At 41.9% G+C, this 16,982-nt stretch overlaps 1 protein-coding gene across 1 annotated transcript in view; it reads right to left on the reverse strand.

Annotated features, from left to right (window-relative positions):
• Nucleotides 1-10,156: 10,156 nt before the first annotated feature.
• st6galnac3 (ST6 (alpha-N-acetyl-neuraminyl-2,3-beta-galactosyl-1,3)-N-acetylgalactosaminide alpha-2,6-sialyltransferase 3) overlaps nt 10,157-16,982 on the reverse strand; it is an 83,498-nt gene continuing 76,672 nt past the window's right edge. Inside the window, exons 4-5 of the mRNA XM_052612910.1 lie at nt 15,554-15,661; nt 10,157-11,083 (exon numbers count right to left, since the gene is read on the reverse strand). Of these exons, the coding sequence (XP_052468870.1) occupies nt 10,894-11,083; nt 15,554-15,661 (298 nt within the window). The 3' untranslated portion in view covers nt 10,157-10,893. The remainder of the gene's footprint in view (nt 11,084-15,553; nt 15,662-16,982) is intronic.

Genomic DNA, 16,982 nt, shown 5'->3' on the forward strand with positions numbered 1-16,982 from the left:
AGCAAGTTTTGCACCACTGTAAAAATCTAATGCTAAAGTAATAGCTTGTGCTACTGTGAACCTTCTCATCTATGCATTTCTTCTCACTTAATTGTAAAGCGAATTACTTTAATATATATATATATATATATATATATATATATATATATATATATATATATTGTCTATTGGAATAAGAGAATGATAATGGATCTGAATGATGATTCCTTTTTATTATATATATATATATATATATATATATATATATATATATATATATATATATATATATATATATATATATATATATATATATAAAATATATATATATATAAAATATTTTTTTTATGTGGAAGTCATTTCAACGAGTCACAGTTAGAGGGCAATTGTGTCCTTGTTAGTGGGATTGTTACCTTTGAAAAGTACTGTATATTTGATTCTTAGTAGATTGCACTAACAATGGAGGGAAACACTCAGCAAATCATCGCACATCTGATTGCAGTGAATGTCTAAAACCTTAATTGTGTGAGCATATAGAGAAAGAAAAAGACATGCAGCAAAAATACAATAACTAGAATGAAAGTTAAAAGCAACTAAAAAAAGACTCAAGCTTGCACCCTTTTAAAAGGCTCAAGAAATGCACTTACAGTACAACTTTTGGAATATAAACCACCTAACAGAACAAGGTCCATGCAAAAGCCAGTATAGTGTTTTTCAGAAAACAAAAAGAAAATTAATTGTGAAATTTTAGAAAATGTGACTTAGTCGGCCATCTGGGTGACGAGTCAACATTCACATGCTTGTGCTGAAGCACTAAAGCTGCTGTAGGTCAGTGGAAAGGCATCGACTGCATCAGACAGATCATGAGACTGAGATAACAGAACTTTCCTTTCGTAGCTCTGATATGCACAACATGGCCATAAGCATGTGGACACCCACTTTTAATTAACACATGTGGCTATTTTAGATACACCCATTATTGACAAGTGAATAAAATCAGGAATACAATCATGCCATCTCCTAAAATGAACATTTTTAAAAGAATGTGCCATTTTTCTGTTCCAGTCACTGTGAGCTAAGAAAGATTAATGGAAAAACTTGAGTGGCCTTCACAAAGCTTGCACAAATCCCACTGAACACCTCTGGAATTAATTTGGAAAGCTGAGTGAGCCAGACCTCATCACCCACCATCAGCACCCGACCTCACAGATGCTCCTGTGTCTGTATAGAAGCAAATCCCTGCATCTATATTCCAACATCTGGTGGAAAGCCTCCCTAGAGAGGAAGCTTTTAAAGCAGCAAAGGAAGAACCACTTCAATATTAATGCCAATGGCTTTAAAAGAAGCACATAAAGGTGCGATGTTCAAGTGTACCTCAAAATAATTTTCTAAATTAGTTTTTTTGTATTGTTTTCTATTAAAAATATCTGTAAATCCACGAGATACACTATAGTTCAAAAGTCTGGGGTCGGTAAGATAAAAAAAAAAAAATGTTTTCTATCTTCTATTATTACAATTTAAAAAATTGTGTTCTATTTTTAAATACTTTAAATTGCAATTTATTCCTGTCATGGAAAAGCTGAATTTTCAGTCTTCAGCATCACATGATAGGAGATCACATGATCATACACAAAACTAATAATAATAATAATAATAATAATAATATTTTATATTTTTATCATAAAGTAATTATATAATTAAGAAATAAGTAACTATTATTACTAACAACAACATCAACAGCAACACTAATAATAATGTTGTTGTTGTTGTTGTTGTAAGAAACAAAAATAACTTTCTTAAAACTACCATTATCTTGCTTCGAATATAAATACAGCCACATTTACTAATGGTTTATGCTGCTAATACACACACACACACACACACACAGAGAGAAGGGGGTAAAAAACATCATAATAATAAGCAAATTATGAAAATAATTATCTTACAATTCTCGAGTGAATGGATGTGTTCTGTTGTTTTAGACTATATTTTTACGGGAAAACAAGACAAAAATACAACTAAACAAAATGATTTTTTGCATTGTCCACATACTTTTAGTCATGAAGTGTATATCATGAGAACATCAGGTATAACTGAGGCATGAACAACAGAAGCTAAGGTCAACAATACATCGCAGAGTGAAGTGCCATTTCTTGACCAGCTCTGTTTTATGCCACATGGTGAATAAAATCAATACAGAGGCCAGGAAATGAGGATCCTCGGTCAGCACTCTGAGAAATTGAGCTGACATCAATTGTTTTAATGAACATGTTGGCCAGAGAGGAGTGAGCAGTATCTCATCAAAGTGCTCCAGCACTGGCGCCTGCTTCCCATTCTGTGTATCACTCTCATATTCTCATGCCGTATAATTCTCTCTTCACACTGCCAGTGCATCCAGTCCATCTTTTCTCCAGGGAAAAAACTGTGACGGTGCTCACACGATGTTGCAGTGCTGGTCAAACATGCACAGAGTAGTGCATTAAAGAGAAAGGCTGTCCAGGCTGAGCTTCCAGATGATGTCAGAATCACAAGCTGATACGAAAACTTGTTAAGCACAGTATCGACAATGATGTATGTTTTTGATATACATGCAAAAAGAGTGCATGCAGTGTTTGATGGGGAAAAATGACATCTCAAAGCAGGTGGGGAGCCATAAATGCACTGCATTGTCTGCTGGTTTATATGATGCTGCAATACTTAGCCACAGTAGATGATCAAATTAACCTCCTGATCTGACAACAGGGACAGTGTAGCTTCATCTCATGGGAATTCAGGATACTGACAGGTGGTGGACTGGAGCGTCATTTTAAAATAACCAAATAAGGCATAAACAATGAAGATACATTGCTTTGCACAGTAAACATATGCTACACTTCTTACAGGCACAGTCTTGACATCCGAATTCAGTCATTCTGAACTGTTCCTCATCTCTTTTGTCTACAGCAGACATAGATATCGTAAGCAATGCTGCTTTCTTGTCACGGCATGTAACAACAGAATATCACTTTGTATTCTACAGTCTCAGATCAACAAAACATGGATTCTACTCATGTATTCTTTTGTTCAGGGAATAAATAAAACATGGGGAATAATAAGTTGCTGAATGACCTATTAAGCAGTTCAAAGGAGACTCTGAATGTATCATGTTTTCAAAGTGATGTCAGCGGTATAGTGAAACAGCTGAGGATTTTGGGCTAATGATTTTTGTAGGTTTTGTACAAAAGTTAAACATTTAACAGTGACAGAAGTTTTCCTTAGATTGGTTTCAGTCCAAAGGTATGTCTATGAGAAATAACCATAACATAAGTTTATGTAAAAATAAAAATATTATGTTGCAAGCAACATAAAATAAGCAGCATTGTGAATCATCATAATTTAAAGCTTCGGTAGGGAACTTTTGAGGCTCTAGCAGTTAATAAACAGAACTGCTTGCGTCTTGCGGAAGAACATCGTATCCGGAACTACTTCTCTCTGTTTATGTCTATGAAGAATCACAAAGGTACTGGGTTACTCCGCCGCGGTACCCCCGAAGCAATCTAAAATAGTCTGAATATAAACACTTATTATAGATGTACCCTAATGATTCAGGACAAGCCAAAAACACGGTTTGGAAAATGGATTCATGGTGTACTCGCTTATTATATAAATTTTCCTACATTTTGAACACAAACAAAGTTACGGACCGCAGCTCTGATTGGTTGTTTCTTACCGGGAGCGATGGAGTTTATGCAAATGGCAATAGGACCACTGGGACAAGCCAGAGGAGCTTGATTTTTTTCACAGATTATCTGTCTCATATTCTACTGTCAGGACATAATGACAGGTTTAATAAATATGTAAAAAAATATTTTTTTTTTTACAAAAGTTCCCTACAGCACCTTTAATGTGATTTTAATTTGCCTATTGTTTCCTAAAGACTGTGTCAAACTTGAGAATGAGAGTGTTTAAAGAAACATTTGATCTGGTTTAGTGCCATTATTAAAGTCTAAACTTCATTATAGAAGGTAAGGGAACTATTTTTTGTCGGTTAATTGATTCAAAATTCTGATTCAGCTATTTGTTTGCACAGATTTCTCTATTGTAATTTAACAATGGCTGTTTGTAAAAATAAATAAATAATAAAATAAAATACTTTTTGTAAAAAATTATGGTTCGGATAAATTATTATAATGATTAAATATCATTCTTCCTTGGATTTATTCAGGGTAAAAAGATTCCTGTACTTTACTTCTTTGCATGAATCATTTTAAGTTGAAATTGTTGAAACTGAAAAAAAAAACTGAAAAAAAGTTTTTAGAGTTTAGAGTTTTTAAATAAAATTTTATCAAAAATATAATCAAAAAGCTGAAAAATATCAAGAGACAGATTCACTAAGTTGGATAAAGGATCAGCTCCCTCCTAAAAATGACACACAAAGACATTGTCATTTTGATTAGCTCCGCATGAAAAGAGCTTTCCTGCAGTATTTCAGTCCTTAGTAGTACAACTTAAGCAAACAATCAACTATGGGTGGCAAGGCACTGTCAGAAGATCTCCAGGATAAAGTTGTGGACAGGCACAAGTCAGGAGATGGATGCAAAATGTAAATAAATAAAGGAATAAAAAATATAAGACTTTATTAATGCCTAGAATCACAGTGAAGTCTATTAATAAGAAGTGGAAGGTATTTGGTACAACACAGACCCTCCCTGGATCACGTCACTCCAAACTGGATGAAAGAGCCAGGAGGAAACTGGTCAGAGAAGCAACCAAGATGCTGACAGCAACTCTGAAACAGCTGCAGGAGTTTAGACAAAAAGTATGGGAGGGTTGCAAGAAAAAAGCCACTCCTCAAGAAAGTCACGACTGAGCTTTGCCAAAACACACCTTCTGATTCTAAAGGCAGCATTAGAACAATAACAGCATTCCTACAGTAAGGCATGGAGGTGGTAATACCCTGTTATGGGAGTGTTTCTCTGCAGCAGGGACTGGAGCACTTGTCAAGATAGAGGGAAAATAGATGGGGCAAAATATAGTCATCAAATTATTGAGGAAAACCTGCTGCTCGAAAGTTGTCAGTGGGAAGAAGGTTTACCTTCCAACAATACTGTGAACCTGAGCACACAGTGGTTGAAGGAGAAAAAGGTGAATGTCCTTGCATGGCCTAGTCAGAATCCATTATTAAACCCCACTGAAAATATGTGGAATGACTTGAAGACTACAGTCAAAAACGGTCACCATCAAATCTAACTGAACTTAAACAGTTTTGCAAAGAAGAGTGGGCAAATATTGCAAAGTCTAGCAAAGTTTGTAGAGATATTTCCCAACAGACTAAAGGCTGTAATTAAAACAAAAGGTGGTTCAACAAAATACTGACACAATGGGGTGATCCTTTTTACAGCTTCAGTGATTCTGTTTTTATTTTATTTTATTTTTTCTGACATGTTGGTGTTGTCTTTCACTTGGATTATTTTCTGTACCTACTGTAAAAGTTTATGAATAATTAAATTGAGCCCATTTGAGGTGATGAAAGCTAAAGCAAGGATGTGGCGTTCTTTGTAGATTTTTTCTGAAATACGTGTGCTCTGAAAAAAACTTCACTACTTGATTGTAAATGAGTATAAAATGAGAACATGTAAAATACACTATTTGATCACATCAGGATCTACACAAGGTTCATTAGAATCCTCTCCTCATAGTCACGATGGGACTTACTTCACTCAGACAACTGCTATTAGAAACTGCAATTGGAATGATTTTGTAGTGAGTTCGTGTGGTCAAGGAAGAGGACAAGGGGTCGGCTGGACTGCTGACGTATCTTTATTTAATAACAAAACAACTCAAAAGTCTAGCACTAGACGGTGACTTTTATTCTGGCACGTTCACGCGCTATTTCCGTTTTCCTTTCCGGTTTCCGGTTTCGGTTCCCGTCAGCAGTCCGACTCTCTCTCACTTGCTTCCGTCTCTCCTGGCGTTTTATACCCTCTCCACGCCAATTACTAGAACAAGAAACAGGTGATAATAATTTCCGCCCAAACCACTCACTTACCGCTCGTCTCCCGATCCTCTCTCCCGCTGCAGACTTCGCTAAACCACGCCCCCCCTGCCACATACCCCCACCGCCCGACTCAGGCCGGGGAGCCGTCCGGCCTGCAGCCCCCCCCCCCATTCCTGGAGAGGAAGTCGGCCACGGCCATCTGAACACCCGGCCTGTGGACCACCTTGAATTTAAAAGGCTGAAGAGCTAGATACCAACGAGTGATCCGCGCGTTGGTATCCTTCATGCGGTGGAGCCACTGCAGCGGAGCGTGGTCCGAACAGAGGGTGAACTCCCGTCCCAGGAGATAGTAGCGGAGGGTGAGGACGGCCCACCTGATGGCCAGGCATTCTTTCTCAATGGTGCTGTACCTAGCCTCTCTCTTTGAGAGCTTGCGGCTAATGTACAGCACCGGCCGTTCCTCCCCCTCTATGTCCTGGGACAGGACCGCCCCCAGCCCCCTGTCCGACGCGTCTGTCTGCAACAGAAAAGGGAGAGAAAATCAGGAGAGTGTAATAACGGCCCGCCACATAGAGCAGCCTTGACCTGGGTAAAAGCCTGCTGACACGGCTCCGTCCACTGGACCGTATCTGGCACCTCCTTTTTAGTAAGGTCAGTCAAGGGGCTGGTGAGGTCCGAATAATTAGGAATAAAACGCCTATAATATCCCGCCAGCCCCAAGAACTGCCTCACCTCCTTTTTGGTCTTGGGACGTGGGCAGGTCGCAATAGCGGCTGTCTTATCAATTTGGGGACGCACCTGTCCATGCCCCAAGTGGAAGCCCAGATACCTTACCTCCACACGCCCAATCGCACACTTCTTTGGGTTGGCCGTGAGCCCCGCTCCCCTCAGCGACCTCAGAACAGCCCTCAGATGCTGCATATGCCGCTGCCAATCATTACTGAATATAATGATATCATCCAGGTAGGCAGCCGCATATGCAGCATGGGGCCGCAGAATTCTATCCATGAGGCGCTGAAAGGTCGCAGGTGCCCCGAACAAGCCAAACGGAAGGGTAACAAATTGGTGTAAACCAAACGGCGTTGTGAAAGCTGTTTTTTCTCGGGATAATGGAGACAAGGGGATCTGCCAATAACCCTTCGTTAAGTCCAATGTCGAATAAAAGCGAGCCGTGCCTAACCGATCAAGCAACTCGTCAACCCGCGGCATTGGATACGCGTCGAATTTCGACACAGCATTCACCTTACGATAATCCACACAGAACCGGACTGAGCCATCCGTTTTCGGAACTAAAACTATCGGGCTCGCCCAGTTACTGTTGGATTCTTCTATTACCCCCATGTCAAGCATAGCGCCTAATTCAGCCTGAACTACTTTTTTCTTGTGCTCAGGTAAGCGGTACGGCCGGCTGCGAACTACCACGCCCGGCTCAGTCTCGATATGGTGCTGAATTAGGTTAGTACGGCCCGGTAGGGGTGAAAAGACGTCGGCGAACTCTGCCTGTAACTTCGTTAAATCAGTGAGTTGGCACGGCGAGAGGTGATCTCCACCTGGAGCCAGGGCGAGGGATTGTGGTTTGACGTTCGCCTCTGGACCGAGATCATCCTCCCCCCCAATCACCGTTGCCAACATCACTGATTCCGCCTCATTCCATTTTTTGAGGAGATTGAGGTGGTAAACCTGACGAGCCCCGTTCCTATCGGACCGTATTACCTCATAATCGAGATCCCCGACTTGGCGTGCGACCTCAAACGGCCCCTGCCACTTAGCCAATAATTTTGAGCTCGACGTTGGGAGTAATACAAGTACTTTCTCTCCCGGTGCAAATTTGCGTAACCTAGTTCCCCTGTCATACAGCCGGCTCTGGCGGTCCTGGGCTTGTAACAAATTCTCCATTGATAGCCGCCCCAATGTGTGGAGTTTTGTTCTCAAGTCCAGTACGTATTGAATTTCGTTTTTGCCCTGAGATGGTCCCTCCTCCCAAGTTTCTCTCAGAATGTCAAGCACCCCCCGGGGCTGGCGTCCATAGAGAAGCTCGAAGGGGGAAAACCCTGTGGAGGCTTGTGGGACCTCTCGCACGGCGAATAACAAGGGCTCTAGCCACCTATCCCAATTTTTGGCGTCTTCCTGAACGAACTTCCGGATCATGGATTTAAGAGTGCGATTAAATCGTTCGACCAGGCCGTCAGTTTGTGGGTGATAGACGCTAGTTCGAATCGATTTAATGCCCAACAATCCGTATAGTTCGCGTAACGTACGTGACATAAACGCCGTGCCCTGATCAGTAAGGATTTCTTTCGGAACCCCCACCCGGGAGATAAGACGAAACAGGGCATCCGCAACACTTTTGGCGGAAATGTTGCGGAGGGCCACTGCTTCAGGATATCGTGTTGCATAATCAACTATGACTAGTGCAAAGCGATGTCCTCGTGCCGATCGCTCTAATGGCCCGATGAGGTCCATACCAATTCTTTCGAAGGGGGCCTGCATTAATGGGAGAGGGCGCAAAGGCGCTTTTGGGGCGGCCGGTGGGTTCACCAACTGACATTCCGGACAAGACGCGCACCACCTGCGCACGTTGTCATGAATGCCCGGCCAGAAGAATCGGGTCATGAGGCGATTTAGTGTCGCTGCCTGTCCCAAATGGCCCGCCATAGGATTAGAATGAGCCGCATGGAAAAGCATTTCCCTGCGGCTCTTTGGAATTAACAACTGGGTTGTATTTACTTTTGTCTGAGCGTCTTGGGTCACTCGATACAACCGGTCTTTTAAAATGGCAAAATATGGATAGGAGAGCGGGAGGGCAGGCTGGAGAGACTGGCCATCGATGGTGCGGACCTGTTGGAACGCATGTTTTAGCGTCTCATCCTGAGACTGCTCCAGAGGAAAGTCATCGTGCTCCGAGAGAATTAGTCTCCCGATTCCACTCGGTTCCCCTGAGGCAGACCTCAGCGGTCCTGGCTCAGTTTCCCCCACTTGAACCCGCGCGGTCTCCTTCCGTGCCTTATTTCCCCAAGAGGCATCCGCACATAACGACCCCAATAAACCCGTAAACGCGGGCCAATTCGTCCCCAAAATTATTGGATGCCGGAGGCGGGGACTAACCGCCACCTCCACACTATGCTTTTGTCCCCGAAATTGAATCAAAATTGGGACGACCGGATATTCCACCACATCCCCGTGTACGCACCGCACCTTAACCACGCGGCTTGTATCCAATGCCCCCGGTTGAACCAGGCTTTGATGGATTGAGGTCTGGTTGCATCCTGAATCCACCAAGGCCGGATATGTACCCCCCTTGATACTCACGGGAATTTGGTACTCGCCAGCCTGACCGGGGGTAGCCTGTGGGTCGTCCGGGACCCGGATCATCATCTCCACCTCCATCACTGGACACCTGTCCACAAAATGGTCCGGGTCCCCGCAACGCCAACAGGCCAGCCCAGACCTACCCGCCGCCCCAATGGCAGGGAGTGGAGAGGGGAATTGGCGTGGAGAGAGCGGAGAGACGGAAGCACTGTCCCCTCCGGCAGCCCCAAGCCCCGCCCCCCTGGGCGGGGCCCTTGAACTCGCGAAGCGGCCTTGGTCAGTCCCGCTCCGCCCCCGGGGCGGGACACGAGGAGGGCCAGGTGGACGGGTCCTAGGGAGAGGGACAGGGCGAGAGAGAGAAGGGGGAGAGAGAGAAGGGGAGAGAGAGTTAGTAGGCGGGGGTGTGCCGACCCCTGGGCACGCCACCATGTGGTCCTCCGCCAGGTGGATGGCCGAGTCCAGCGACGCGGGGCGGTGGCACTGGACCCACTCGGCCGTCTTCTTGGGGAGGCGAGTGATGAACTGCTCCAGCACCACCAGGTCGACGACATGCTCCACGTCGCTCCCCTCGGCCAGTAGCCACTTGCGGCAGGAGTCCCGGAGCTGTTGGGCCATCGCGAAGGGCCGGCCGGCCTCGCCCAAGTCCAGGGAGCGGAAGCGCTGGCGGTGTTGTTCTGGCGATCGGCCGACCCGCTGGATGATGGCCCTCTTCAGGTCGTTGAAGACCAGGAGATTCGCCACCGGAAGTTGTTGGGCGGCCACCTGGGCCTCGCCGGAGAGCAGTGGAATGAGGCGCACCGGCCACTGCTCGCGGGGCCACCCGCAGGCCTCAGCCGCCTTCTCGAAGAGCTCTAGGAAGGCCTCCGGATCATCCTGGGCCCCCATCTTGTGCAGTGGCAGGTGCACGGGGGCGGCGGGCGCCCCGGCGGCCTCGGCGCGAACCTCCCGATCAATCCAGCCCCGGAACCTCTCGCGGTCCTCCTGCTGGGCCTGGACGATGGCCTGGAACCGTCGCTCCTGATCGGTCCTCAGGTCCAGCAGCGCCTGGTGTTGCTCGCGGTGGAGGACCGCAAGGGAAGAAATGATGTCCGCAAGCGGCGTGGAGGACGGGCTTTGCATGGCGGCGGCGACGGTCCTTCTTCCTTCCCGGGTTTCGGCACCAGTGTAGTGAGTTCGTGTGGGCAAGGAAGAGGACAAGGGGTCGGCTGGACTGCTGACGTATCTTTATTTAATAACAAAACAACTCAAAAGTCTAGCACTAGACGGTGACTTTTATTCTGGCACGTTCACGCGCTATTTCCGTTTTCCTTTCCGGTTTCCGGTTTCGGTTCCCGTCAGCAGTCCGACTCTCTCTCACTTGCTTCCGTCTCTCCTGGCGTTTTATACCCTCTCCACGCCAATTACTAGAACAAGAAACAGGTGATAATAATTTCCGCCCAAACCACTCACTTACCGCTCGTCTCCCGATCCTCTCTCCCGCTGCAGACTTCGCTAAACCACGCCCCCCCTGCCACAGATTTGTTTAGCCATTGCGTGGCACATTTTGTGAGCATTACTTTACGATGCAGGAGGAACGAGCCAACAGAGCTGTAGTATCAGGGGATATTCTGAAAGAAAGGAAGTCTTGGTCATAACAGCTGCCACTCCGGACTGAAAAACTTGATGGGGTTTGTCTTAGCCCACTTTGCAAAAACAGCCTTCTCTGTGATGAACCGATGTCCACCATAAGGGGCGCTCTCGTGCAAGAGGTATTCGGCACATTCATCACGACTTCCTGCTTCATAGTAATGGTATGGTACCTTCCTGTAGCCTTCCGATCTAAAATTAGAAAATAAATAAATGTTACTTTAGTATTCCATCACAATAAAGCATACTATTAAGTGTAGTTCTCAGGATATTTAAATGCATTAACAATCTATTTTATTTCTGCATTACGTATTTCTGAGTGAAACCTAAAGAAAAGAAATAAAGAAAAAAAAAACATAGGAAAGTAAAAAAAAGCAAGGATGTTTTTCTCTGTAATGCACTGATGAAATGTGCACAATAAAGACCTGGAAGCATGTAGCAGTTTTGATGTAGTTGAAGCTTTTACCCATTGCTACTTTTTATTCAAAGACTGAGTGCTCTGAGCCTGTAAGGAGAATTTCTGTGGAGAAATGATAATTCAGGAGGCCTTCTCTCCTCCCTCACAAATAGATTCAATTTTTCAATCCCAGTAGCACCTGTTGAATTTTAATTACCAAAAATCCAGTTAGGTCAATTGCAAAACTTCCCAGAATAACTGCCTTTCATCAAAATGGCTATGTTCTAGCCACTGTTTTAGCATTTTTCAGTTTTTACCAGCTGCTGTGAAATGAAAATTGCTCATTGCTCAAGTGAAAGTGAAATGAATAAATGGCTGGCAAAACAGAATATAATAGCTGCTTTATTAACACGCTAATCACATCATTCCATGCTATGCTTATGTCTATCTGCAGCAGAGGGGAGATGAGGTAGTTATGGACACTATCATTAAAATGGAAATATAGTGTGAGATTCTGGGTAAAGGATTTTAAATGCTGCCAGTGAACAACAGAATCACAGTGACAGACTATTTTGGCAATTTAGAAACAATTTATTGCAGTAAGGATGATAGAGCCCCAAAAACTTTTTAACCTGTTAACTGTCACTCACGTTTTTGAAAATAGACATGAATGTGCATGATACAAACATAAATTTTTATAATTCATGACTGAAAACATTTTGTAACATGATTTTGATGTACCATTTACATGGTAATGCAATGTCTGATTTTAAAATGGGTTTTGAAGGATGAATTTTGAGATTTTATGTTTTCAAGTGATATATAACTTCTGATGATTTCTAAAATGTGATAGAGGAAAAGGCAACGAGGAAGTCTTTTTTTTTAAACAAAGGTCAAAACTCCTTTTGTAATGTAGATTTCCGAGGGTGCACTCTTGTCATAAATTCATCTATTAGTTTTCCTACATAATTTTTAACAAAAAATATTGGTAAAATATATATTTGGAAGTCTTAGACCTTTCCAACGATATATAGTTTGTCAAGATTAGATTAGATTTGATTGTAATATAGTATAGTCAACGTAGGTGAATTAATGAATTAACGGGGTGACAATTAACAGGTTAAGAAAATTATTTTTAAAGTAAAACAAGAAGTGACCTGCCTGGAACTACTTTACCCATACAAAAATAAATGCACACTATAGAATGTTCCTGTTTTCTTTATTCCTGCTTCTTATTTGTTGCCATGGACATTATGTTATTCACCTGTTTATAGGTTATTCTATTTATTATGAATATACTCTTGTTTTTTTGTTTTACTTCTTGTTATAATCTGTATCTCTCCATATCATATGCACAATTTAAAATCTGAATTCCAAAAAAGTTGGGACAATGTACAAATTGTGAGTAAAAAAGGAATGGGATAATTTACAAATCTCATAAACTTATATTTTATTCACAATACAACATAGATAACATATCAAATGTTTTAAGTGAGACATTTTGAAATGTCATGCCAAATATTATCTCATTTTGGATTTCATGAGAGCTACACACATCCCAAAAAAGTTGGGACAGGTAGCAATAAGAGGCAGGAAAAGTTAAATGTAAATATAAAGAACAGTTGAAGGACCAATTTGCAACTTATTAGGTCAATTTGAAACATGATTGGGTATAAAAAGAGCCTCTCATCAGAGTGGCAGTGTCTCTCAGAAGTCAAGATGGGCAGAGGATCAACAATTCCCTAATACTGTGGCGAAAAATAGTGGAGCAATATCAGAAAGGAGTTTCTCAGAGAAAAAATTGCAAAGGGTTTGAAGTTATCATCATCTACAGTGCATAATATCATCAAGTTTCAGAGAATCTGGAACAATCTCTGTGCATAAGGGTCAAGGACGAAAAAACCATACTGGATGCCTGTGATCTTCGGGCCCTTAGACGGCATTGCATCATAAACAGGAATGCTACTGTAATGGAAATCAAAATATGGGCTCAGGAATACTTCCAGAAAAAATTGTCGGTGAATACAATCCACCGTGCCATTCGCCGTTGCCAGTTAAAACTCTCTAAGTCAAAAAAGAAGCCATATCTAAACATGATCCAGAAGCGCAGGCTTTTTCTCTGGACCAAGGCTCAGTTTAAATGGACTGTAGCTAAATGGAAAACTGTTCTGTGGTCAGACGGATAAAAATTTGAAGTTCTTTTTGGAAAACTGGGATGCCATGTCATCTGGACTAAAGAGGACAAGGACAATCCAAGTTGTTATCAGCTCTCAGTTCAGAAGCCTGCATCTCTGATGATATGGGGTTGCATGTGTGCGTGTAGCACGGGCAGCTTACACATCTGGAAAGGCACCATTAATGCTGAAAGGTATTATCCAAGTTCTAGAACAACATATGCTCCCATCCAGATGCCGTCTCTTTCAGGGAAGACCTTGACAATACCAGACCACATACTGCATCAATTACAACATCATGTCTGCGTAGAAGAAGGATCCGGGTACTGAAATGGCCAGCCTGCAGTCCAGATCTTTTACCCATAGAAAACATTTGGCAAATCATAAAGAGGAAGATGCGACAACGAAGACCTAAGACAGTTGAGCAACTAGAAGCCTGTATTAGACAAGATTCCTATTCCTAAACTTGAGCTACTTATCTCCTTAGTCCCCAGACATTATAAAAACAAGAGGGGATGCCACACATTGGTAAACATGGCCTTGTCCCAAATTTTGAGATGTGTTGATGCCATGAAATTTAAAATCAACTTATTTTTCCCCATAAAATTATATTTAAAAAAAAATCAGTTTAAACATATGATATGTGATAAATGTTGTATATTGAATAAAATATTGAAAACTTCCACATCATTGCATTCTGTTTGTATTCACAATTTGTACAGTGTCCCAACTTGTTTGGAATCTGGTTTGTACTATATAGTATGTGATTTTGGATGCAGCCAAAACTACTTCTTGCGTCTCGTTTCATAGGCTGTGCCTTCCAAAGGTCACATTTGTTAGCTGCAAGATTCATCCAAGATGTCTCATTTCAGAAAACTAATCAATGCAAAGTGAACTGTTATTCCTTGTGAGTTATAAATTTTTGTAATTCCTTTCTTTCCTTGAAATGTACTAGTTTCTAAAATGAGGCAGCTACTGAGTATATCTTCAAATTAATGAACTGAATATGAAAGGATTGATAAATGGAACTGAATGTAGTGCCAGTGGTGTAGTCCAGACCAGTTCATTCGAGTCCGATTTAAGATTGAGTTCAGAGATGGTTGATTTCCGAGTCAAGACCGAGTTCAGAAAGGGTTAGGTCCGAGTCAAGACCGAGACCAGAGAGATTGGGTCTGAGACAAGACCTAAAGAAATCTTCAAGAGTATGTAAAATGTTTGGTGGAAACAATAAAATTGGCACTATACTCAAACAGTACATCAAATATAACATGGTATGTACACTGTATTTTATTTACTTGACATAGGTTTAAAAAATATTATCAGTAAAAGGGTAAAAGGGCCACATATCACAGAATGTTTCCTTTTTAGAATCTTACTGCATATGAACTCTTTGTGGCTCTTATATGAAAACTGAATAATAGATGATGTAACAGACGTTTTAAAAAGTTAATGTGTTAAGTTCATGAGACATCCTGACCCGAATCCTGCTGCCTCTACACTAACGTTACACTAACATCTCATGTCACAAGAAAATCACCAACCATTGAACTTGTCAATCATACATCAATTTAAAGAAATATTAACATGCAGTAATAATCATGAAATATTTTGACTGGGACTCGAGAATAAGTCTGATTCCTAATATGTTCCAGTCCGAGTCAATACTGAGTCAAAATGCACACAATTCAATGACAAGACCAAGACCATGAGAATAAGGTCTCGAGACTGAGTTCAAGAAGGAGTCCGAGTCTCCAGTACTCAACACTGTGTAGCGCTACACTTAGTAATCATGCAGCAAATCATACTGCAGTTGTGTTAATTTACATAGGTGCAAATATTTTCTGAGGGGTTCAAAGTATAATAAAACATATTGCAACATTGCATTATCTAAAATGGTAACTAGTGGAGAATTCTGAAGCACAGATATTTGTTTGCATGTCTGTATTATGGAAGGATGGACACTTCCCCCAATGTTTAAATGAAACCCAGAGCACTGCTCTTGTATCAGCTCTGATGTCCTATTTCACTTTTAAATCAGGTGAAGCTTCTTTAAAGCCCATTGTCAAGTGATAGATTGCATGTCAGTCTTACTTGCAGTATGTGTCATTGATCATGACGTAGACACGGATCTCCTTGCACATGTCCATGGCCAGAATGAGTGTGAACCAACCGGTGCTGAGATATGACCCAGACTGAATCCTGCCAACATAAAGTCATCACTTAATTTCAACATGCATTTGAGTGATCTATATTCAAATAATCTACAATATAGCTCCCAAAAATGCTGTGATAGCTCTTTCAAAACAAAAATGAAGCACCTGTGTGTAGAACATACACCGAGTGAACCTTATAGGTGAAAGAGTGACCAGGACCATCAACATAGAAGCTGCTGTATACAGAAGAGAAGCATCTCCCTTAACAGGTAAGAAAGAATTAGTTTGTTTGAGATTTAATCTGAAATATGTTAAAGTAAATAAAGTTCCATCACACTTTAAGTGCACATGTGCTCCCTTGACTTGTACAAAAGCATCTCCACAGACTCGATACCTCCATCACACAGTCCTGACACTTATATTCCCTGCAAGTTGAGCCCGTGAAACTTTCCCCACACAGGGCTCAGGAAAGTGGTCAGTCATCAAGACATATTAGAGCACATGGCCATTTAGAGAAGCTATTGGCACCTGTGGGAAGATCCATTTCCCAGGCACTTTGTAAAGAACACCGGTTTCATCAGAAAGAGCAGACCTGGTTTCAAAGTACAAGCATTAATTCCCAGCTATCAAACCTCCTCTGCTCTGTGAAGTTTTAAATTGCCATTTATACAGTTTCAGAGACATTGTTCAGCTGAAGACAACACCCCTTAATGACAGCTTCTGGTGAAAGGAAAACCTAAAGGGATAGTTGAGACAAAAATTTAAATTCAGGAATTACATGCTCCAAACCCATTTACTGTGTTTTTGTTCTGTGGAAAACAAATTTTAACATTTCAGAGAATGTTCATGCAGCTCTCAAAAACCTTCAGAAAAAGGAAACATCACAAAAATACCCCAACTTAAAGGAATACTTTATCCAAAAATGAAAATTCGCTGGTTATTAACTTACTCTTAGGCGATCCGTTTATATAGGCAACTTTCTTGGTTTCAGTAGAAAGTAAGAAGATTTTTTTAGCTGAAACCATGGTCCTCGAGGAAGCATAAAATGCCAGTCAGCGGCTACTGACATTTGAGAGTCAAAAAAGGATATACAGCAAGATATAATTAATACTCAAAGCTCTTAATATATTTTGAGGTCTCATTAAGCAATACGCAAGAATATGCAAGATATGCAAGAAATACCAGCATATATGATCCTATGATGCAGGTTTTTGCCAACTCATTCAGCGTTCCATTTCCTCCAACCATCACTTAACTGAGGAAACAGTTCTGACTCGGACTGAAGACTGATGAGCTGCAGATATGAGCATGCATGTACTGAGCACTTGAATGAAGGGTTACATGTAACATTTTCTCACACTAGGTAC

Source organism: Carassius gibelio, chromosome A2 (genome assembly GCF_023724105.1).
Source record: "Carassius gibelio isolate Cgi1373 ecotype wild population from Czech Republic chromosome A2, carGib1.2-hapl.c, whole genome shotgun sequence".
NCBI classification, from domain to species: domain Eukaryota; kingdom Metazoa; phylum Chordata; class Actinopteri; order Cypriniformes; family Cyprinidae; genus Carassius; species Carassius gibelio.